The following is a 24796-nucleotide window of genomic DNA, read 5'->3' on the forward strand; positions in this document are numbered from 1 at the left end:
GGCTGTCATTGAGGTTGGACCGAATTTTTGTTCATCTTAAGTTGTATTAGATCCAATATAGCAAAAATAGAGATGCACATGTGAGGCCTCTTGGGAGGTTAAAGGTCTCCAACTTTTGCATCTCCCATAAATTTTAATAATAGAGAATAATTATGAATTGATTCAAGAATAATAATTCTCAAAATTTATACGAACCAAAGAATTAAATAAAATTAATAATTCTCCGATTAAAATTAGTAATTAATCCCAAAAAAAAATTTACTCTCGGATTAATCCAAAATTCGTCCAAAATGAATTTCTCAGTTTAAATTCGTCGTATAAGATCCGTAATCATGAACCATCAAAATGAATTTCTCAGTTTAAATTAGTAACTGTATATATCAAAAAAAGTAAAAAAAAGTAAAAAAAATTGGTAACTGTATATTATTTATGTATATGTGTATGTGTATGTGTATGTGTATTTTTCTATAATTTTAAATTTCATATTTGATTTACAAAAATTTTTGGTGTAAATTTGATAAATCTAAATACGAATTTTCATGTATATTTTCAATAGAAAAAAAAATTGAAAATTTTCTGTTTTAAAAAAAAGTAAAAAAAAAAAAAAAAAAAAAAATGGGTTCGGTTAACGGTTCAGCGAACCAACGAATCCGGTTAACCGTTAACCGAACCCAAACCCTTGGTCCGCTAAACGGTTAACCGAACCAAGGGTTCGCTAAACGGTTAACCGAACCCTTGGTCCGCTAAACCGTTAACCGAACCTAGGGTCCGGTTAACCGTTTAGCGGTTTGGGTACTTTTAAAATTTGAAATGCGGTTCGGTTGATTTTTGAAATTCAATTTAATTTTTGGATAAAAATAAAAAAATCGGGTCGTTTTAACATGTTTAACAAGTTCAAATGGTCAATTTACCTTTAGTGTTTTTATTTAACCCATTTGGTTGAATCTGACTTGGTCTTAGATCATCAATTTGATTTTGTTTTTGTTGAGTTGAAGATGCTCATGACCATGTACATATGTTCTAGTATTTATTCCAAGCATTTCCATGATTTTTACAATTTTATTTCTGTTTTTAACTAAGTGATTTGACCATAGGTTGACTTTATTAGGTTTTTAATAAGAGATTAGATTGATCTTCAATTCCACCTTGATATTTAACGGTGAGTGGAGCAATTCTTATAAACAATTGTTTTTTGAAAAACTGATTACCAAAAATTAAATTTTTTGTTCATTTCATACACAACTTATCCATGAATATCACACATTTATTTCAACTTGTTGTACTTGCTTCTACTTTTGCTCATATTCAAAATAAGTTTTGCATGATTCTGATATATTTATATAATGAAGGTTTCAAATATCTCAAAATAAGTTCTACATAATTTCAATAAAAAAATTGAATGGTATCAATTAAAACTCCAGAAATAAATATAATATATCTAAAAAATGTGCAAAAAAAATAAATTAACAAAATACACAATAAAATATTGGATATCAGAGAAAAATCAAAATATTAATTTTAATACTAATTTTAATATCTTTTAATTATATATTCTAAATACATCAGTGGTGTTAGATAGCTTATTTGAAGACGTGGACTGATTCACGACAGGTTGCTAAAATTAAATGATAATTATTAAGTCTTCACAAGTTTTTATATTTTATTTCTTTAATTTATATTCATCTGTTTTGCTATAATAAATTAATATTTCTAAAAAGAGTTCAAAAATATGTGGAATTCAAACTATAATCAAATATTATTTCAATTCATATGAACTCAACAAAAAAGTTTGACATAATTCGGTTATTATTTAGATGAAATGTAGTAACTTTAAATTAAACATAACATATTCAATCAATCATTACAATAGATCATTTCTCTATAGTTTAAATCATATGTATCAAAATAAACAAGTTAGCAAATTTAATTGTGAAATTAATTTAGAAATTAAAAAATAATGAAAAAACTTATAAATTTTAATTATTAGCAATGCAGATATATGATTGATCTGTGATGAAATTAGATAAGTGCATCTGCAGCTTGTAAATGGATATAGATAAGTACATCTGCAGTTGAGCTGGTGATGTGCTGCATTGAAGATTTCTTACAAACTAGTCAAGTGTCCGTGCGTTGCAACGGAAAACTAAATATTATTTAATCATTCTTTTAAATGTGATTAATTTTTATTTGATTTTTTTCATCATGTATTAATTACTAACAAGAGCAAACGATAACTTTAGAGCTTGATAATATATTATTTGTAGAGATACTTAATGATAAGATAAAAAAAACTGGTCAATTTAAAAGAGAAACTTCTTTATCAATTAATTATGTATTGAAATTGAAACAATTATGTTTGTAAGAAGAAACATATTTTTGCATAGTGACCCCTGCATATTTGCTTAACAACATTTGTCTCACTAATTTCAATTTTGAAACTGCGGCTTAATGGATCAATATAAAATAGAGAATGGATATGCATTTTGAATCTAATTGGTCTGATGCTCTAATTGTATAAACCTTTCAAATTTAGAAACCCAAATAACAATTCCCAGACATAATTCCTATAAAATGATAAAATGATTGCCCATTCCATTTCACAAGTAAAACTACCAAAAAAATAAAACAAACCCAATATCATATACCCCTTGTAATAAATTGAGAAACTCGCTACTTGTTTTCAAATCTTTCAAACTATGATCAATAGAGGACCAAGGCAAATGCAGTCCTAATTTACAAATTCTTTAGATAATTTCACAAGTGATGAACTTGCCAAACAATATGACATCCTAATTTTTATTTTTATTTTTCAGTTGGTTGGTCAAGTGGTACAAGAAATGTAATTTTTATTTTATCTTTGCTCAATACTCATTGAGCAATTTCTTGCTTTTTGACTCTTTTGATTGTATCTTATATTTAATTTATCAATAAAATATAAGATTAGGGGCTTGACCCCTATCTTATTTAAAAAAAAAAAAAAACTAAAATCGCACCTTTATTTAAACAAAAAAAGAGCTACTAATTTAAAGGTTGGCAATAAAAGTGTCAGAAGCTGAGGGTGAATTGGGAGTGTTATTCGCCAATTTTAAATTCAGTACCTGATAGAGTAACAATTCAATTTTTATTTTTTTTTTGAAAAAAAGGCTTGCGCCCAGCTTCATTAAGAAACTAAGTTAAATTACAGCCATCAAAGTTCAACCCCTACATTAGTATCCCTGATATCCACAGTAACCGAACTAACAACCAAAAAAAACAAGAATATGCTACTAACCAAAAAGCCAAAATGTGCGTAATAATAACTAGGATAATATCCCCCATAATGGATCTGCTTGCAACTATTTTGTAATGAACTACTCTTATGCATCCATGTTTTGGGGTTCAGAACACAAAAATCTGAAACTGGTAAAGAGTCTGAATGCTCTCTATGTAGCAGATGACTCCTCTGACTGATCTGTATGTTGATACACAATCAGCTGGTCATCTCCCGACAGCCACACTCTAAGGGGAATCACCACCAATGCCTCCTCATCCGGCATCCATTTGTGTGCTTGTTCCTTAGTCTGCTCCTTGATTTTTTTTTGTTACCTAGCCAATAATGCACAAGAGAAATTGTGAGAAAGATAATATTCCTGCTAGATTTAGGTTGGGCATTTTGGAAACACAATTCATTTCTATGTTTTCAAATCGTCCAACAAGTAACACTAAAAATCATAAGAAAGGCTTGTTGATCCGAATGTGATAGAGTAAAGGAAAATTCGATAATATCTTCCATTCTGGTCCATTGTGTAAAAAAGGATTGACTTTGCCCCATCCAGAACCACACTTGTTTAGCGACAGGGCATGTGATGAATAAGTGGTCAGTCAATTCCAGGTTGTGGCAGAACATGCACAAAGGGGAACCTTGCCAACCTTTGGTTTGGAGAACATCTTTGGTGAGGATTCTGTGTTGGCTAGCTAACCACATAAAAATCTGTATTTTGTGTAATGGTTGTGCTACGACCGATTTCGATACTTCTTGAACTCTAAATTTGCCAGAAAAATCCGAACCCAGACTATCAATTCGAAGTTATCGGGCTGACGGTGGCGAGCCAAGTAGCCAAGCGACTAGAACTTCAAGGGAAGAGCCGTGTTGCTAGAGAAACACTATTTAGGGAGCTGCGCACGAAGATGTGAGATAGGCAGCGAGGGAGGGAGAGAGACGACCGAAGGGTTTTTTTGGAAAGGGGTGTTAGGGTTTCAAGAAAGAAAGAGAAAAAAGAAAGCGTGAAGGAGAATAGAGGCAGAGAGAAGAGTCGGTGACATCGGGAAGAAACGACGAGCGTTCCGCGCAAGCGAACAAAGAAGAGAAGAGGTTTAGAATGATACGTGGCGAATCGGCGTATAACTAAATTTTATCTTCTACATATTTGACAACACGAAAGAGATACATAAAATCTAAATTATTGATTAAAGGTTGAGATGTAAATATACTTTTGATGAGTGGCTGAAATCTCTTGAATGAACGGGTCAGATCTTATCTGGACAGATAGATGCTTGGATCCTAAAAATTTCAACATGGTATTATAGTAGTCCTGATTATAATATGTATGAACAACTTTATTTTTAAAACATAATAATCTTCTGTTTTTTTTTTACAAAAAAAGAAATAATGATAAGTCTAGGTCAAATGAGATTTGGGTCTGAAAATTTTTATGATGCAGAAATTAGAGGTAGTGTCAAAGATTAATAACAAAATACACATGATTTGATTTGGAAACATTTAGTGGACCCTAGTGTAACTTTTACCAAATACACAATACACTATTGTTAGTGAATATATATATTTTTTGATAATGGTGTATCGAACACCGAATTATTCGCTAAATTTTTGAAATTTTACGATTTTTTTTTCTGAATTTTACGAATTATTTGTGAATTTTACTTAAAACTTTTTTTTTGTTCTCTTGTGGGACTGAAATCTCTAATTCAAATAATCTTAAATCAATCTTAAATTATATATAAATTATTTTCGAATTACAAACTTTTGATACCACCAAATCAAACTCGAATAATTCACTTGTGGTTATACTATACACTATGGAAACTTCCTTTCCTACTTCCGATACTTGCCAAAAATGAAAGAGATGGCCTCAACGGCTAGCATTATAACAATATGATCAATCAATCAATAAAACTATTTTTCAATCTCAAAATTTAACAGTCATCAATTCGACCATGCTCACAGCTTACTAGCTATTTTCAGTTTTTTTTTTCTCAAATATAACATTAATGTTAGGTAAAGTTACGATTTTAGGTATTAATAAATAATATCTAAAAGAACTAAAGTTAATATCAATAAAATATTATAGACAAAATAAATATTAATATTAATAGTACAGTTTTATCGTTATTTCAAAATACATCGTTGCTGGTTTCTCCTTTTTTTTTTCTTCTGATTATTCACCACCTAACATTTTAAAAGAAATGTTAAATAAGTCAAATTTTTAAAAAGAATGAGGATCAAATTAAACTCATTGGGTAACGTTTTAACTTTTATGTCACTACGATACCTAATCTTTAAATTTCGATTCAACATTGAATAAAAAGCATTATGCATTTTTTAATAATTATGTCATAAAATTATATACAACTGTTAAGTTTTTTTATTATGTGGTAGTTGGCGAATAAAGATAATTAACTGTAGTAGCTACGCTATGACAAAATATATATATATATTTTCTATCTTGAAATACGCACTCTTAAAAATATTCTTTATTGATAAAAGTCATAACTTATCTATTTATTAAAATTTATTAAAATCTATAAATAATTATGAGTTGGGATGTTAATATATTTATGTGCGGACCATGAAATGATTTCCCATTGTTATTTATTCACATTTTTTTTATGTCGACTGGTTCCAAAAATATGTGTCAATTCACGGATATATTGGTAATTAAAAAATCACGCGGATCACATTTTTGAATCACGGGTAATACATTTCATTGTTAATTAAGCTAAATTCATATTTATTCTAATAAATAAAAGGTGCATTTTATTTTCATAATTTTATGAAAATATATTTTATTTTTTAACAGGAAGGAAAAGGTGAGAGGAATTAGGAATATGAATGTGGAGGATGATGGATTGATTTTTTTTTTTTTTTGTATGATGTCATTTTCATTTTCAATTTGAGTGAGAGAAGGATTTAATTTTTTTTGTGTCAGTGTTTAATTTTAGAGAGATAAAATGAAAATAATACAAATCTGCACAAAATCAACAACATTGCAATTTGGATGGATTTTGGATAATTTGAAAGAATTTTTAAGAATTTAGACAGAGAGAAAAGGGCTGGAAAGGTAGAAATAAGAACGAGATAAAAAAATCATTTCATTTGTTCAATTGCATAAATCCAACATTGCAGATTTACAGCTGACTTTTTGTACATAAATAAGAGTTCTAGTTACACTCAATTAGGTTAAAAAAAAAATTAGATTAAACTGTAATAATTAATTAAAGAAGACACGCGTCTTGTGTCGGATTTTGTGTCTTACGTTTTATGTAGAAGAGTATGCTGGTTCATTTTTCTACACTGCAATTGGTCAGTGCCTTCTTTCCGCGGCCAACCACACGAACTGATACATTAGGTGATCACAAAAAGTAATGAAAACTCGCTGACATCACACCATCTCTTTCGAGTGCGTATCCTCTGAGATATCTCAACTTTTGCGTGACCGACGTGTCCGGTGTCTATTCGGGGGTGATGGAGGGGGTCAGTATTATGTGTGCTTTGAGATTCGTGTAGTACGTATTCAAACGGTTGGCATTTTCTATAAAGTCACGCAAAGTTTGGGATATCTCAGAGGATACGAATTCATCTCTTTCTCATTTTATTTTCGATTTTCTGCACGAACATCCATGCAGACAAATGTGTTACCTTCTCATTTTGATCACTACTTGAACTGTTACACTTTACTACTTTAGACTGTAGAGGATTGAATATCTGAATCTCGAAATTCTAGTATTCGGTATTTCGGTATCGAAGATTTTTTTTTTTTTTTGATTTGAAGCCCCTAGGGCCTAGGCAGGTATCGAAGAATTAAAGGCGGGTTTTATCCGTCAAGGCGTGAAGCCCGCGCTCGTGACACGCGTCTGTAAGTGGATGGTTTGTTCCACATTATATGTTGAAGAGTGTGTTGGCTCATTTTCTACGCTACGACTGGTCAGTGCCTTCTTTCCACGGATTACCACACTAACTGCTACATGAGGTAATCACAAAAAGGAAGTGAAAACTCGCTGACATCACACCATCCCTTTCGAATTTTTTTCATAAACCATAATTGAAAAATGGATTCTTAGGGAACCAATATGATTACAACTTTTTTTTCAAAAACCATAAGAACCGTGGGAACGTCACGGTCTGGCATTTTTTTTTTCCAGACCGTGTGCTTCTCACGGTCTTGCCAAAATTTTTTTATTTTTTATTTTAAAAAAACAGATTTTTTTATTAAAAAAAACAGATTTTTTTTTTCAGACCGTGGGGTTCCCACGGTCTCAATTTTTTTTTTTTTTTTTTTTTATAAAACAGAATTTTTTTTAATTTTTTAATTTTTTGTATTAAAATATTAGAAATGTTGAATATGTTTCTTTGAAAATAGATGAAATACAATATAATTTGATTTATTAGAAATACTGCAATAAATAACCCGGATCAATATTTTTCAGGTCGGATTTTTCGCGGCTGTAAGAAAAATTAATATATTTATTTATGTGTTATTAGAAAAAAATAAAAATGCTTAGATTCTGAGTTATTGATCCCGATTCAAAAGTCACTTCTAGGTAATCCAGAAAATATTGTGATCCCTCTAGGACATTTAATTTATAAAAAGTTATATCTATTTTGAGAATTCTTTTTGAATAACAATTATTAAATAACTTAAAAGTTATTATTATTTTCAAAAATAGATACAACTTTTCATAAATTAAATTTACTAGAAAGATCACAATATTTTCTGGATTACCTAGAAATGACTTTTGAACCGGGATCAATAACTCAGAATCTAAGCATTTTTATTTTTTTCTAATAACACATAAATAAATATATTAATTTTTCTTACAGCCGCGAAAAATCCGACCTGAAAAATATTGATCCGGGTTATTTATTGCAGTATTTCTAATAAATCAAATTATATTGTATTTCATCTATTTTCAAAGAAACATATTCAACATTTCTAATATTTTAATACAAAAAATTAAAAAATTAAAAAAAATTCTGTTTTATAAAAAAAAAAAAAAAAAAAAAATTGAGACCGTGGGAACCCCACGGTCTGAAAAAAAAAATCTGTTTTTTTAAAAAAAAAAAAAAAAAAAAATTTGGCAAGACCGTGAGAAGCACACGGTCTGGGAAAAAAAAAAAACGCCAGACCGTGAGATTCCCACGGTTCTTATGGTTTTTAAAAAAAAAGTTGTAATCATATTGGTTCCCTAATAATCCATTTTTCAATTATGGTTTATGAAAAAAACTCATCCCTTTCTCATTTTATTTTCGATATTCTGCAGACCATCCATGCAGACAACTGTGTTGCCTTCTCATTTTAGTCAATATTTGGTCTGTTACACTTTAGACTGTAGAGTAATGAATATCGGAATCTCGAAATTCTAGTATTCGGTATCGAAGTATTAAAGGCGGGTCTTATCCGTCAAGGCGCCAAGCCCAAAACCATTCACTTTTGTCTTCTTGTGCCTTCTTTTATCTCCCCTCTTCTCCTTATTTCTTGTCAAATTGAAACACCGAATACTCACTCTTTCCATTAAAAAACCAACCTTTGGTAACAATCTTCTTGTTAAAGAAATCAAATTTGATCGAATTACCCTCTGTGGTTTGTTTCAGAAGAATTTAAGATGTGCTCTGACCCGCTTCTTCGTGACGTAGCACTAACAATTATCTCTCTACTTGAGGTACTTTTTTCAAAAAAAAAAAAAAAAATCAGGATTGCATGTTGTATATAATTAAATATTGAATTAAGAGGTTATTGGTGAAGGGTAAATTTTATGAATTGTATTTTCGCTGAATTAAATGAATTTTATGATAATTTTGAGACCTTTTTTTTTTTTTTTTTGGGAAGGGAAGGTAAGGGATGTGTGCTCGCTGGGTAGCTGTTGTTGTTTCTGGCGCGATCTGTGCTTCTCTAATAGTGTATGGGCCCACCTGTTCAGGCGCAGGTGGCCCCACGCTGATGTGGCTTCACTGAATGGCTCCACGTTTGCTGGTACCGAGCCTACTCAACTGCATCCTCCTGAGGTCAGTGAACTATAGATTGACGATATTTTGATAATTCTTATATCTAAGTTCATGTCAATTCTTATAACCATTAATTGCATTTACAACTATATATTTGGTTTCGTTCTTGTAATTTTTTTTCTAGCTTTTTTGTGTTTCAATCAAATTTGGTTAAATCAGCAGTAAACAATGCACAATTGCAAAATTGAACTAGCTGAGCAAAATTAGTTTCTTGTCAATTTGGGTAATAAAATTTTAAATAAAGGTTGAATTTAAATTGAACTGTAATTGGTTCCGTATATCATGTTCTAAAATTTAGCCATCAGTTAATTGGATAGCTGAAGATTTATAGGAGTAAACAGGGATATGTCAGAATTCTAGTTTCTTAATTTGGGGTTTAATGACAATTGTGAAAACTGTGCATTGACATTTATCTCCTCAGATCAGGAAATTTCATTAAAAAAAAACAGATAATGCCTTGTTTGAAATATCCATTTATTTTTTTTGCAGGGTTGGAAGGCTCTGTACATAGAATCCCACAAAACAGTAGCACATGAAACATCCTCTATCATACATGAAATCTATCAGCGGGCCCCACTCAGTTCTCTTGAAGTAACAAATTATTTAGGTGCGATAAAAAAGTTGAGCGCTCTTCATCTTGAGTTTGAAGATGTGCGGCTATTTCTATTCAGACCAGAGCTCGGTGTTCTGGTAAATCTCATTGGATTGCACTACACAATCTTGTACCTACATGTACCGGTAAGATGATTTCGCCAATTGTATATTTTTTGGATAATTTTTGTTCAATTATGATAAATTAAGCTCTTAGAAAGGAATAAACTTAGCAGTATTCAGCCATATATTGAAATATGTAGCGTCTAGTTGAGCATGCCAATAGCCCCAATAAGCCCTCATAATCAGCACCAGTTCAGGAAATTAAAAGGAAATATAAAAATGGCTCTATATTATATTTTTACAATGTAAAATTCCAGACTTAATGTCCTTGCAATGTTGTTTTGAAGATACAATTTTGTTGTATCTGTTCTGACTGAATGTACCAGTACTGGTACCAATTTTGTTATTTTTATATATTGGAAGATATAAAAATATAGTGGGCTCTCAAGCAGCCTTGAGTTGCAATTATGCAACAAAGTAGTCTAGAAAGCTTAAATTGTGATATGCTTTCTCACTGAATATTTATATAATTAATGAAATTGTAGCCTGAAGAAGTATTGGAAGCACTCATGAAGTGCCAGGTGGCAAGCCGCCAAGTACGCCTGAATTGGTTAAAGGTGGGCCGTTGGATACAAGGGTTTCGTTTGCGGGATGAAAATTACACCCGAAAAGTCTCTCTGGCGGAGCTAACTACATCTAAGGAAGGGCCAATTCTGGCTATGCTTAACCGTGGTGCAGTTCATGAGGTAATTCGAATTCAAATCAGTTCAGCTGATCCAAGCATGAAATAGAAATATGTGTTTTGGTACTGTTGGTTGTACATAATAAAAAAAAAAAGTAAAAAAACCAGCAAGTTTTTTAATTACTTGAGATTACTACATACATCTGATGTTGATAGGTTTTGTAATGTATATTGCTTTATATTTGTAAATGTTGAAAAAAAGAAGTTTTTGAACATGTACTTCACCTAATGGACATGTATGGTACTGAAATTGTAGAATAAGTATACAACATTGTCTGGAGATTTCTGGTGTATTTTATATTTCCAAGTTATGAGGGAAGAAATTTTATAATATGTCTGGAGCTTTGGAAGAAATTTTTGGGGGACTATTTTGCCTAACAAAATCTATCTTTACCTGAATGATCAATACCAAATTGTTGTTTGAGACTAATTTGAGAGCTAATTTTAAGATTGAAGCATTCACCGTCTTTCTCTTACTTGGTCTAATTTGTAAACAATAATTGAACAGTGCAAAATTTATTGATATGGGAAGATGGCATCTTCATAAATTACCTTTCACTGTCAATCATTTTTTGCTATTAATTCTTTGTTTTTTGAGAAGAAGTCATTTTCAATTTGACTGGCTGGTTTCTTGTAGCCATACATTCTACAATGAGTGTGCCACTTGACTCAGTTAAATGTTTTATCTAGAATTAGACCTTTTCACTTGAGAAATTCTAATCCACATCATCCAGTGTTGGTAGCAACAGTAGGTGACCCATCGGCGTGCAGAGTAACTAAAAAATTTGAGTTCATCTAAAATCGGGTCCGTTGTAAGAATTTTAGTTAATTTAAAAATTTATGGGGCAGATTAATAAAGAGGTGACAGCTTTGAAATTCGTAATGGACAATTCCAACTTCTTATGGACAAACACAAAATTTGAGTTAAAAAATACAAGGGCAATTTTGTCCTTGACAACTAATACATTTTGTCATATATAAGAAAAAAGTTCATGTAATATGCACATATCATGGAATAACTACATCACAGAAAGCCATATCTATCTAATATCTTAATTTTGGATGCCGGAATAAACAGTGTCGTCTACAGTGTGACAGACATATGGGTCCCGCTGACAGCGAAATGTCTTTTTTTTTTTTTTTTTTGAAATGTCTTTTTTTCCCTTGCCCATTCCCACTCTCCCTCTTGAACTCTCTCCAACCATCTTCAGTCTTCGTTTCTTATATTTGTCGCCAGTATCTTCTAAACTCAAAAGGGAATAATCGCACTTCACTTCACTTCACTTCTAAACCCAAAACCAAAAGAGATTCTTAAGCGAAAGTAGTTTGTTTGATAGAGGTGAGGTGACTGAGGTGAGCTTTTTAAATTGGAGTTTTCTCCCCTTCTACCTATTCTTATTCTTACGGTATATAAGTACGATCTTTCTTTTTATGTATACTTTAATTAGCTTCTAATCGCTAAAGAAAATGAAAGTAGCGGGACTGTTAAATTAAATCTCACTTATTTCTTTTCATTTTAGTTCTCTTTCGGTGGCTGATCGATATTCTCTCCTTCGCTGGTTGGGATTTGGGATTAACCAATTTCAGGTAACTATCTGTCTTTTCGCATTTCACAATCATCAGTGCAACTTTGTTGATTCATTTGACCATCAATCTTGTGTTAATTTGCTCCGGAAAGTAAACAAAGGTTGGATCATTTGCTTTATCTATCTTTAATTTAAATATTGGAAGTAATAGCTACCGGTTGAAGCATGATCTAAAAGATCTTTTACAAATTAGTTTGACTTAAATGTATTTATGAAATATAGATTTCAACATTACATCACGCTTCATTTCGAAACAAGAGATCAATCGACACAGATCCACCTCTTTTACCATGGTGAACACCTTCTCCTTCCAGACCATGCTACTTACCCTTGTCACCCTACTCTTCATCAAAATTTTCATCTCCTATGTCAATAAAGACAACAGAAAACTAAAACTGCCACCTAGCCCGCTGGCACTGCCTATCATTGGCCACCTCCATCTCCTAAAACAACCGCTCCACCACTCGCTTAGCAGCATATCCAATCGTTACGGCCCAGCAACCTGGCTCCACTTCGGCTCCCGTCGAGCCCTCATCGTCTCTTCCCGAAACCTGGCTGAACAGTGCCTCACCACACATGATTTGGCATTCGCCAACCGAGCCCAACTTCCATCTATCATGTTGTCAGATTTGATTGGAACGGCCAATTACGGCCCTCACTGGCGCAATTGCCGTCAAATTGCAAAGGAAGAGCTTCTCTCGATCCGAAAGATCCAAGCTTCCTCAGATATACGGACCACAGAAGTCCGAGACATGGTGCACCGGCTATTCAAGTCTTACAAAATGGACCAAAAGTTGAATGGATCAAACCACTATGTGGAACTGGATTTAAGAACCCTATTGTTTGAGTTGACGCTAAACATGATGATGATGATGATAGCAGGAAAGCGACTGTGCAGTGACAATATCGAGGACTTAGTGGATATGAAACAGTACAGAGAAGCCATAGAGGATTGGTTTGATCTGACTGGAGCCGCTAAAGCAGAGGACTTTATCCCTCTGCTAAGGATGCTTGATTTGGGCGGAGTTATGAAGAAAATGAGGCGCGTATCCAATATGAATGAAGCCATGGTGCATAAGTTGATTGAAGAGCACCGACAAGAGGGAGTGGGGAAGAGGAAGACTATGATCGGGCATATGCTAGAGTTGCAACAGGAGGATCCTGACAATTATAGTGATTTTGTGATCCGAAATATTTGTATGGTAAGTGTTTAGCAGCTGTACATCGAAAACCATATTAGTCTTTTTGTGAATTTCAATGCTGTTTTCTTTCATAAATCTTTCAATTTCCAATATATCTTCTTTATATTTTTGGAGGTCAGAATTTCACCAATAAGTTAGAAGCAAGCACCAGATATATATGGGTACTCATGCACTGAAAATCAGGAAAAGCAGAGTATACTGAAATACAGACAACACCCCAACCATAATTTGATAAACTTGTATTTTATCTTAGGCAGGTTTGACCAAAACCCAAATGAAATTTGAAATATACAACAGATTTTAATTAGCATCAGCCACCTGCCATGGATGCAATTGTTTACTCTTTTTTTTTTAATCAACAGTACCTTATTTAATTGTTGTAAACCTCTGGTGCAGAACTTAATGTTAGGAGGAGGTGATACTGTTAAAACTTCGTTGGAATGGACACTGGCTAATCTACTCAACAATCCAAGCATACTTACAAAGGCAGCAGCCGAGATCGATGCGCATGTAGGAAACCAAAGACTGGTACAAGAGTCAGACATGGACAATCTTCCATTTCTCAAGTGTATACTCAAGGAGTCCCTCCGAATTCACCCCATCGCTCCTCTTCTCAGTGCTCACGAGTCACGTGAAGAAGTCACTGTTGGAGGTTACAACATCCCAAAAGAAACTATGCTCATAGTAAACATTTATCATATCCAACGGGATCCTAAAAATTGGGATGATCCAACACTGTTCAAGCCAGAGAGGTTTGAGAATGAAAATACAGAGAAAAAGTGGATGATACCTTTTGGCATGGGGAGAAGGAAGTGCCCGGGAGATGTGCTTGCGATGCGTGAAATGGGTCTCATACTGGGAACCCTGATTCAGTTCTTTGATTTGAAACGGGTTGGAGATGAACCTGTGAACATGGCTGAAGGCCACCTCGGATTGACCCTTCCTATGGCCGTTCCACTACATGTGTTGTATCGGCCGCGTTTAACTATGATGGAAGTCCTTTCCAAACTTTAAGTAGATGTATATGATATATACAAATCCTTCCGTCTGTTTTATTTCTTTGCAAATATGTATGTCTCATTGACAAATTAGAGAAATATTGCATTATGGTATAGTTTGAAGTATTGTGCCCTGTTGTATAATCTTATTGCATTCTTTGCAAATATGTATGTCTCATTGACAAATTAGAGAAATATTGCATTATGGTATAGTTTGAAGTATTGTGCCCTGTTGTATAATCTTATTGCAACCAAATAAACCAAGACGGAAGAAATCTTTTAATATTTTTTTAGTATTATATGTTGGAAGATGTAATTCTTACTATCTCGGGAATTTTAATTTTGACAGGTAACACCTGTCCTAATATGTTTGTGTTATCCTAGTTTATATTTGAAGTACAATTGTATAATTCAAATCTGACACAACATGTGATGGAATAACTACATCACATGTCATTGATTCCACAAGGACAACAAATAATTTTGAGTACTACGTACATATATCAAGTACAAAGATATTAAATCCACCAAAGAGAATTCTTCAACACAAATTCTTCTATTACAGCAATTCTGTTGCACAAAACAACGAATCAACTTGTTAATGATAATTAATTTCACTTAAACTTCTGTTTCAAATGAGCAAATAAAACTTCATATGATGTAAATGATGTTGAATATAAATTAGCCCAAAAGACTAGTATTTTTTTCTTTTGAGTTTACAAGGCTGTTAAATGTTGATTAATTAACCCAAATTAATTAGATTAATGAACTCCTATAAGAACAGTTTTGAGCATACTGCATACATGATATTCAGAACCAAAACCAAAATCAGGTTAGACATAAAATATGATAAATTAGTAATACAATAACTGTATGAATTAATCCGACAGCGTAAGATCATGAACCACAGAAGGCCTGTGCATTGTAAAGCATGTTAGTCTATCTCAAAATTAACTTTTTTGGTTGATATATGTGTTTTTTAACTGCATTTATATTTGTTTTAATTCACAAACAAAGTAAAAACCTCCAATAACTGCAATGGTCCAAATTGTACAAGAGTTTGTTGTGTCCTTGTATCTGACATGCTGTAAAATTGTACATAAGGAGTCTAAAGCAGTAGATCAATTAATTCCCAATTATTTGGTTTTATCTATGCCTTCCTCTATAAATATCTCTCTTCCTTTAATTTTATTATGCTTATTTTCCTGTACATGGTTCCATTTTTTTTTTTTTTTTTTTCTGACATGCTCTGTTTGCCTTGTACGTAGTTCTTTCCAGTTGCCTTTGCATTTACTGTCTCAATTTTTACCTACTTGTCATGATCGTCTCTATTTTAGTTATGACTTTTTTTTATGTGTTTAACTGCAACTCTGTATAACTTTTGAAATTAATAGAAAATATAAAATAAAATCAACGAATATTATCAAAATTTTCACAGTTTTTATCTTTTTATCAAAATAGAAAAGGATGGTACTGAGAATTTTACTTGGTAAAATATGGATTCTCATTTACGAATAATTTAGCATATTTAATGAAGTTAACTTTTGGATTTAACCTTTGATATTAAGTCACATGCTGTATCATGGTGCATGGTATGTTCAGTATGTATCATAAAAATTGAATCTACGTTAAAATTATCTCAAACTAATTAAGAAAATTTGAGCATATATATCACATTTTTTCATTAAAATTTATTGGATCTTTTATTTTGCTCCTTGCAACCTGATCATAAACGCAGGATGTAAGTCAGTACTTTGAATCCTAAGGGCCCAATTTAGTTGTATCAACACAGAAATATTTACTTGCTTGTTGACAACAATTAATCATCTGATAACAAATACATTGTTTGGAATAGATGCATGTGCATATATAGCAAAACTAAATCATCAATTAGTTGCTGTCCAAAATTCAGACTGAAGTCTGTCAACGGTGTCTTTATCGAGCTTAAATGTCTTAGCTAGAGCATCATCTGAAATAGGAGGGTTTGAACCAAAAATAGCCTTTGCCACGGGAATTACACCAGGATTTTGGCTACTCAGTCCCGCAAACGCAACAACCGGGACTCGACCAATGTTATATTGGAAGTGCACGAGTCCAATAGGAAAAACAAACACATCACCCTTATTCAGCACCTTAGCAATGAGCTTGAAATTAGGGGTTGACGTTACAAATCCAACATAGAGGGTACCCTGCAAAACAGTAAGCACTTCGGTTGCTCTAGGGTGGATGTGCGGTGGCACAAGGCCACCGTTGGGTGCTAAGTCAAGACGAGCAACTGAGATGCCAAGTGTGTTAAGACCAACAAGCTTATGAACATCAACTAGAGTCACATTTGACCCGAGATCCGGACTAATGTAGCCAGGTTTGTCAAGACCAGAGAATAGAAAGTCTTCTGGATTCACATCATCTGGATTTTTGCAGGCAAAACCATTCACAAGCACTGCATGCTCACAAAGAAATATTATTGAATAAATAATCTAATTGGTGTTTCAATGGTAAAATGTTATTTAGATAGATGTCATATTATTTATCAAAGCTCTATTTTATTGAAACACCAACATGGTGGTTTAAAAGTTGAAACAATCAATGGAGAAAATTATTTGGTCTAAATGTATATTATAAAGAAGAATGTGTGGTAAATATGTGTACCTTGAGAGCGCTTGTCAGCAACACAAAAGTCTTGCAGCGGACTTGGGTCGAATGCGATTGCATGGCAAGAGAGATAGACAAAGAAAGCCAATAGAAAAACTGTATAGGAAGGAGACATATCTCTCTTGTAATGAGTTGGTTCTGTGTTTGTACAATCAATTGCTGCAGTAATTAAATGTTGTATGGATATTTATATATGACAGTGTTCGTTTGAGAAGTTCCCTATTTGTAGGGAAGAAAAAACAATTTTAGGTGTTAGGAATTACATTTGAAAAGGTTGTTGTAAGGCAAAAAAAACCATATTTTGTGTAAATAATTGGTAATAGGTTGTTGTAATTGGTGATATTCTTTTTTATTGTTAGCCGGCTACTGGCCAGCTGCCCTTCAAAAAAGATATGTTCAAAACAATGAGTTCATTAGTATTTCTGTTATTTAAAGTTACTAATTATGGATGCTTGCAATTGCCATTAACTTATTGTTGTTGTTCAAAGAAGTTGATTTCATTGTTGTTTTGTTGACATAGTTGCTAGTGTTGTCATTGGTGTTATTATTATTTCTGTTATTGACTTATTATTATATAATTGCTTTCGTTATTCAAGTACAAGTAATTGTCCAACTAAACTCTAACCGTATAAGTTTACTATAATTAGAAATGAGTATGTACATGATCATGGGACTATCGTCAGTATTGTACTAATTTTTTTTCTTAATTTATATTTATATAAATCTTATATGTTTTCCATAATTTATACATACACACAATAAATAATTTTAGGAAACTATTTAGTAGTCAGTATTCAGTACTACAATTTGAATTACATGGATTGGAATAAATTGAGCGGAGTCATCAATTATTATGAGCTCACTATTTGGAAAAAAGAAAGAAAATACAGTGGATATGCTCTTATTGTGTCCCCCAAGAGCTTTCCTATGAGATACTATCTTGCGTTTTTGTACCATTTCAATATCGACACAGAATCACAAAATTTTGCTCCATGCATATTTGGTTCTTAACTATTTTGTTTTTTATGAGATTAATTTGGTGTTTATATATAGGTTCATTTCTTCTGTAACTTTTTTTTTTGCGACTTACTTTCTACTAAAAAAAAAAAACCAAAATCCTCATTTTGTAGGGCACTTTTGCATAGGTAACTATCCTTGTACTTTTTAATTCTGCATCTCCTTACCATAACCAAGGATCAATGTACTCAGGATATATAGGATGTAACTTAATTTTGTTACTTTATATATGCTGGCTATTTCTCCTCAAAAAATATATGTAACTCTCTCTCTCTCTCTCTATCTATATATTTATATATCTATATATATATATAGAGAGAGAGAGAGGGGAGGGATCCAATTACACCATTTTATAGTGACACATCTTTACAAGTCATTTTTGTAATTTCAAAATTTAAATAGTCGATCCGTACTGTTCAATGTGATGTCCATATATAACTCTCTCTCTCTCTCTCTATCTATCTATCTATATATATATATATAGAGAGAGAGAGAGAGAGGGGGGAGGGATCCAATTACACCATTTTATGTTTTTAGGCAATTTTGGACCATTGAAAAACAACAATTTAAAAAAATTCTAAATAAATACTAAAAAATTTCCAAAAAATGTAAAATTTGGTCTCCAAACACATTTTAATATGGAGATCATGTTGAACGGTTCAGATCGTCTATTTGAATTTTAAAATAGCAAAAATGACTTATAAAAATTTGGTGTCAAGATGTGTCACCATAAAATGGTGTAATTGGATCCCTCCCCTCTCTCTCTCTCTATATATATAGATGTATAGATATATAGATAGATAGATAGATAGATAGAGAGAGAGAGAGAGAGTTATATATATTTTTTGAGGAGAAATAGCCAGCATATATAAAGTAACCAAATTAAGTTACATAAAAATAACCAAGTCAATTCATTCTTATGGTAATTAAAAAGAATTTTGCTATTTTTTTAGCAAACAACATCTGCATTTTGCATTTTTCAAATGGAAAAAAAGAATTTGCACAGATTCTCTCTCCATAACCCATTGGACAGGCTCTATTATTAACTAACTAATTGTCTTTTTTTTGAAAGGGAAGAAGCTAATTAACTAACTAATTGTCAGTAAAGAATTCTGCTGTGAGCAGGAAAGCTTAACTCACTTACCAATTACCTTAATTCTCAAGGGATTACCAAAATCTAATGTTGTCAAAGGATTTTGAGATTCCAACCGAAAAAATAAATTAGGGGGATAAAAAGACAATAAATTCAATCTAAAGAAACTGGAACAAACCTGAAGCGGCTTGGTTGGCATGGGAGTAGTAACCAGGAGCAGACTCTAGTGAGGCAACTATGGCATATGACAAATTAAGATCAGAATCATTGCAAATAAAAATTCATAGTAATGTACTCTGGCAAAGTAATGATTTCTCGAAATAGTATTTACATTAAGCAGAATCATTACTTTGCCAGAGTACTCTTGACTATTTGTAGAGAATATGCTAGGATAGGGAAGCATTTTTGTGAACTAACATTCTCAAGAAAAATAAATGATTAAACTCTCAAATAAAACCAGTGTTCAAAGGAATTTTAGGGAATCAACGAAATTATGGTTTTGGATATGATTATATCATAAGCCTGAAACTGGTATGTAACCTAAAATTCAAGCAACAATAATGTAATTTCATTTTCTAATAGGACCTTTGAAAATTGTAAAAAGCCAATGACAATTCTAAGTGAAGGCATTATTGTTCTTTTCCCATCTGAACCAACTGGTGGTGGAACATTATTATGGAACTAATTATTAGTTAAAGAAAAAAAAAAGAAACCAAAAATATTTGCATCCAAAACCAATCTTAGATTTTGGTAAGCCTTGAGAATTTAGGTAATTGGTCTTTTTCTTTGCCAAAGTACATTACTTTGTTAAAAGGAAAAAAAAAAATACTTGCATCCAAAAGCCAATCTTAGATTTTGGTAAGCCCTTGAAAATTTAGGTAGTTGGTCTTTTTCTTTGCCAGAGTACATTACTTTGCAAATTAACACATGGGTCTAATTAAACCCAGATAATAAACAATCAATTTGAAGAATAAGTCCCATCTCAAGATTGATATCGAAAATTAAATATTAACACTGGGTCTAATGGTTTCATGCACCGGGCAAATTGACCCTACCCAGAGTACCCCTAGAAAGCTAGAATACTTTTAGTTTATCATGTTTTATTGTACAATCTGATTTGCATACCCGTTTAGCTTGAGACATCCTTACAAAATCTCCAAGCAATGAAATAACGTAAGCTTTAGCCTTGCGCAATTTTATGCTTCTAGCCAGAATTAAGCTTCTTCTCTCCTCTACACAGTGGTTGTACCACAAACAAACCAAGAGATATCAAAGCAAATATGTTGTGAAAGTTGATTCATGACTACATCTGTATTTGAAGCACAAGTTTATTTGATGTGTTCTGACATAAAATTATGGCTTTGTGTGATATAAATTATTCCATGGTATATGCATATGCATGTTACATGGATTCTTAGTTGTCAATTGTCATGTATGAGTTGTCAAGGGCAGAATTGTCCTTGTATTTTTTGACAACAAATCACAAATGTAGTTCATACATCTATCTTCTTGAGTATCAAAAACTGGAAAGCAAGCAATAAAACCGACAAGCAATTCACTGTTAGGTAATTTCATTTATCTTATATCAAGTTGTACAAAATAATTAATCTAATGGTCAAGAAGAAAATTCAATTTTCTTTTCTTTTTCTTTTTTGAAAAAAGCACATGCCCGTTTTAATTCAAGAAATTGATTGTCCAGGACCTTACATATTACCTATTCTTTTAACTCCTATATTACATCATACACAAAATATAACTGCAAACACAAAAATCATGAGCAACTGGAAATTACTAGGGCTTCTATCATATCCAAAATTTAGCCCTACTTTGATTTACTAAGCTAAACATCCACCTTTTGTTAAACTGTTTACTTGCTACTACAACTATATTAGAGGAATATGTTTTTATACAAACTTGCTATTTCCTTTTAGGCCCAAAAACACTTCTGAAATCATCCTTGACAACCTGCTTGGTATTACCTGTCCAATAAGAAATCATAGTCATTATCATGAAAATCAAAAATCTTATTATTTTTAATTTTTGTGGTGCTCGAAAATATCAACTCACTCCTGTGTAATCAAACACACCAACAAATTGCACTCATCATCATTAAAAATGCTATTATTTTGAATTTAGGCAAAGTATAAGTAAACTCTATCGTTATCCAAAACCAAATAGTCTTAAGAGTTAATTTACATTGAAGCATCAAATGGTTTATTGTCTCTACCTGCCCACCAAATGGACATGCCAAGTCTCCTATGCAACCCTTTTTTTTAAGGTTATCATAGCCGGTCATACAACATATCAAGGTCATGGTGAAAGATTACAAGATATCAAATTTCACCATCTTAGAGTATTAGTTGGAATGAAAATAAATCCTAATATAATAACTCTGACTGGGAATAAACTTATCCCAACTCGCAGCAGTGACGATCGACCAATGTATTTGTAAAGTTCCAAGCTGTGGTATTACCAGTCAGTAGGTGAATTTGTAATACTAAAATAACTTTGCAAAAGCACCAATCACTAAAAGAGTTGAGAAGGCAGATGAGAACAACTAAACTAAATTTCTAACAAATTAAACAAAAAGCTAAATAAGTACTCATTTAAACTTACTTGGCTCTTAATGCATAATTGATATCAGAGAGCTATACCAGACTTGGCACAAACCAAGTCCCCATTAAATCAAAAGGGCAAGGCAACACCTCATGTGTACCATCTCCTATGTCGTATCTACAAAGATATCGCTCGTATTTCACGAAGTAAATGCAATTCCCTTTGAATCCAGAAAAATTATTCGCACAGAAAGATAACCCACCACTATATTCTAGAAAAATCATTTGGTCACCGATATCAGTGATTTTCACCCAACTAGGTTTCCCTTCACCATCACCGAAATAAAGACAGTATATATCAAAGTGCAACTGCTCATCGTATGTATAATGCCGGAACAACCTTAGGATCTTTCCTCCTGACTCGACTATAATTATGCTACCCTCTAGAAAAGGGTCTGTGTCCTTCGGTGGTGCGACTTGATAAGCCAATTTTTTGGTAGCAAAATCAATAACATTCATAAAGCCAGTTTCATCATCATGGCTGAAGTATTGTCCCATATAATATGCATTACTGTCGCCGACCCCATTTACGTTGACCCAATTGTCAGCCTTAGGTCGCCAAAAAGCCATTGTATTGAATGACCGGATAATCACAATATCACCGCCTTCAATTGGATCTGGACCAATATAGTCTGGGCGATCACCACCGTCTACACTAAAAAAAGGGATATCAATCAGATCATTTGTAAGAGGATTAAGGAGATACATCTTGGGACTTATATGACAGGCAAGTAAGTAGTGGCATGCAGGGCCCTCAAGCCAAGCACCACGGGAACGTGGACATTTGATAGTATGAACTTTATCAGACGAGAGGCAGTAGAAGCGTAAAATGGAATTTTCACATTGATGGCGGCCCTCTAGAAGCCAGGGGATTTGTGGAGGAGGATCAGTGACTGGGGCTGATAACTGCCACCTCTTGCACACAGCACGAAAACGTATGAAATCAGATACATCAGGGAGCTTTTTGGAGAAGAGATGGAGAATTTCTTGTGGAAGTTCAGACCAATTTCTCTCAACATTGGTAGAGATTTTTGTCTTTCCCTTGGTAAATATTTTTGTCTTTCGCTTGGGCATCTTATATCTGCAAAAAGATTCAATTAAAGATGATAATTAGTGTCTAATTATATGCCAAAACTAATGCCTATGATGCTAATTGTAGTTTCATGCTAAATAAAACTTTGCACTTTTGAATAAGTTGAAATGGCTTGAACTGGAACCAGTTAATAAGTGTTGGAATACATGCTTTGTGATCTTGTCAGACTAGCACATACAACTGAAATCAGTTACTTTTCTTTTGTGATGTAAAACATACCATTGGTTAGCATATATCAGAATCTTCTGTTGAAGTCAAAAAATTCTGACAGTAATTATTATGTTTAATTGTTTTCATGAATTGAGAAAATTAGTTTCTATGAATTGAGAAATTATGACTCGATACGACCAAAGTTTTGATGAGATAAACAATGTATATTTTTAATGAGAAAATTAGTTCTCTTTTTCTATACATAACTATTATGTTTAATTGTTTTCATGAATTGAGAAAATTAGTTTATATGAATTGAGAAATTACGACTCAGTACAACCAAAGTGTTGATGAGATAAACAATGTATATTTTTAATGAGAAAATTAGTTCTCTTTTTCTATACATAACTATTATGTTTAATTGTTTTCATGAATTGAGAAAATTAGTTTATATGAATTGAGAAATTACGACTCAGTACAACCAAAGTGTTGATGAGATAAACGATGTATATTGGGAGATACAATATAAGCATGAATCTAGCTAACAGTGCCGTGTTGTACAAAACAGAACAATATATTTTTTTAATGGACCTGTTTTCTTCTGTATGAGACTAGGTTCTAGTTAGGTATCAGGGTCCATTACAAAATATACCTATTTCATTATAGTTAATGCTAACACCCACTATGTGCAACACAAAATTGAATATGACACTGTTACAAATACAAATTTAGGCCATGCACTTATGCCATACTGGTACAAATCAAATAACTTGTGTAATTCAGAAATTCAGAAATAACTCAATAATTCAATTCAGCTTTTATAATGAAAAACGTACCAGTACAAACTGGTACAGGCGAACGTTTTCTTAACTACACGTGTTCAGTTCCTTTCCAGTAAACAAATCCTCTTACGAAATCATTGATTTAAGAAATATCTTGTTGACCACCAAAGGAGAGCTTACCTGGTCAGGAGAAAGCAAAGATCGCAAAGAGCAGCAGAGGCGGAGTCGTGGAGGCCGGAGAATCGCCAGGGGACGGAGCCTGGAGGCGCGGTCGGTGGTACGCGCGGAGGCGGGAGGGAATGGGGGTTAGGGCTAGCGGATTTAGGCGCGCAAAGAGGAAAAAAGGAATCGCGCAGGAAAGAGGGAGAAAGGAATTTTCAATTTTGGGTACAGTTATGGCCTTATGGGAAATAAATCTGCTGTTATTTCGATCCCAACCGTTAATTGCTCATGAAAAACTTATTATTCAGCTTCACGCCTGGAAACATTCGAACGGTTGGATCGAAATAACTGGTTCCTGTTATTTCTTTTGAATAACAGCCGATTTATTTCCACGGTTATGTGTGCTGTCAACCGATAATTATTTGGGCTTACCAATAAATTTTACTAGAATATAACAAAAATAAAATCCGCGTCTGGACTTTATTTTTAATATTTAGATACTTATTTTTTAAAATTTAAAAGTAGACAATTATCTCTGAAACTTTTATTCATGGTAAATTAAAAAATAAAAAAATAAAAAATGAAAAAGGTTTTGAGAAACTTAAAAAATGAGAAGGCATCTATCAGGTATGGTTTCATTGTCCAGCGGGATGACATTCCAGACGGAGGAATTCGGTATGGATCTGGACTGTTTTTTAACATGGCACAAATCTCAAAGCAGCCCCCTACAGTTACAGTAGGCATCAGATTGAACTTAACTTGGCTGGAAT

General features: G+C 32.8%; 5 protein-coding genes across 5 annotated transcripts in view; 3 read left to right on the top strand and 2 right to left on the bottom strand.

Annotated features, from left to right (window-relative positions):
- Window positions 1-9151, top strand: part of LOC144554178 (vesicle-associated protein 1-1-like) — a 76371-nt gene extending 67220 nt beyond the window's left edge. Inside the window, exon 9 of the mRNA XM_078302464.1 lies at window positions 9142-9151. The gene's annotated coding sequence lies outside the window, so the exon portion shown is untranslated. The remainder of the gene's footprint in view (window positions 1-9141) is intronic.
- LOC144554179 (F-box-like protein) lies at window positions 8689-10927 on the top strand. The gene is made up of 4 exons (XM_078302465.1): window positions 8689-8937; window positions 9110-9280; window positions 9770-10018; window positions 10480-10927. The coding sequence occupies exons 1-4, from the start codon at window positions 8881-8883 to the stop codon at window positions 10723-10725; spliced, it is 723 nt and encodes a 240-aa protein (XP_078158591.1). The 5' UTR covers window positions 8689-8880; the 3' UTR covers window positions 10726-10927.
- A 964-nt stretch (window positions 10928-11891) lies between these two features.
- On the top strand, window positions 11892-14692 carry LOC144554177 (cytochrome P450 81Q32-like). Its single transcript, XM_078302462.1, has 4 exons — window positions 11892-12029; window positions 12197-12263; window positions 12485-13464; window positions 13861-14692. Exons 3-4 carry the CDS (start codon window positions 12553-12555, stop codon window positions 14476-14478), a joined length of 1530 nt encoding a protein of 509 aa, XP_078158588.1. The 5' UTR covers window positions 11892-12029; window positions 12197-12263; window positions 12485-12552; the 3' UTR covers window positions 14479-14692.
- A 1656-nt stretch (window positions 14693-16348) lies between these two features.
- Window positions 16349-17229, bottom strand: LOC144553935 (putative germin-like protein 2-1). The gene is made up of 2 exons (XM_078302110.1): window positions 17112-17229; window positions 16349-16902 (listed from the first exon to the last, which is right to left on the bottom strand). The coding sequence occupies exons 1-2, from the start codon at window positions 17227-17229 to the stop codon at window positions 16349-16351; spliced, it is 672 nt and encodes a 223-aa protein (XP_078158236.1).
- Window positions 17230-20934: 3705 nt separating this feature from the next.
- LOC144554811 (putative F-box protein At4g17565) lies at window positions 20935-24232 on the bottom strand. The gene is made up of 3 exons (XM_078303162.1): window positions 24045-24232; window positions 21841-22920; window positions 20935-21203 (listed from the first exon to the last, which is right to left on the bottom strand). The coding sequence occupies exon 2, from the start codon at window positions 22911-22913 to the stop codon at window positions 21873-21875; it is 1041 nt and encodes a 346-aa protein (XP_078159288.1). The 5' UTR covers window positions 22914-22920; window positions 24045-24232; the 3' UTR covers window positions 20935-21203; window positions 21841-21872.
- Window positions 24233-24796: the final 564 nt, after the last annotated feature.

The sequence above is a fragment of the Carex rostrata genome, chromosome 5 (assembly GCF_964058835.1).
Source record: "Carex rostrata chromosome 5, lpCarRost1.2, whole genome shotgun sequence".
NCBI classification, from domain to species: domain Eukaryota; kingdom Viridiplantae; phylum Streptophyta; class Magnoliopsida; order Poales; family Cyperaceae; genus Carex; species Carex rostrata.

Excerpts from the sequence above, each read along its gene's own strand:
- LOC144554179 (XM_078302465.1), top strand. The coding sequence starts at position 8,881 with ATGTGCTCTGACCCGCTTCTTCGTGACGTAGCACTAACAATTATCTCT. Across the intron at positions 9,281-9,769 it reads CTCAACTGCATCCTCCTGAG|GGTTGGAAGGCTCTGTACAT; the intron begins GTCAGTGAACTA and ends TTTTTTTTGCAG. Across the intron at positions 10,019-10,479 it reads TCTTGTACCTACATGTACCG|CCTGAAGAAGTATTGGAAGC; the intron begins GTAAGATGATTT and ends ATGAAATTGTAG.
- LOC144553935 (XM_078302110.1), bottom strand. The coding sequence starts at position 17,229 with ATGTCTCCTTCCTATACAGTTTTTCTATTGGCTTTCTTTGTCTATCTC. Across the intron at positions 16,903-17,111 it reads TGCTGACAAGCGCTCTCAAG|TGCTTGTGAATGGTTTTGCC; the intron begins GTACACATATTT and ends GTGAGCATGCAG.
- LOC144554177 (XM_078302462.1), top strand. The coding sequence starts at position 12,553 with ATGGTGAACACCTTCTCCTTCCAGACCATGCTACTTACCCTTGTCACC. Across the intron at positions 13,465-13,860 it reads TGATCCGAAATATTTGTATG|AACTTAATGTTAGGAGGAGG; the intron begins GTAAGTGTTTAG and ends CCTCTGGTGCAG.
- LOC144554811 (XM_078303162.1), bottom strand. The coding sequence starts at position 22,913 with ATGCCCAAGCGAAAGACAAAAATATTTACCAAGGGAAAGACAAAAATC.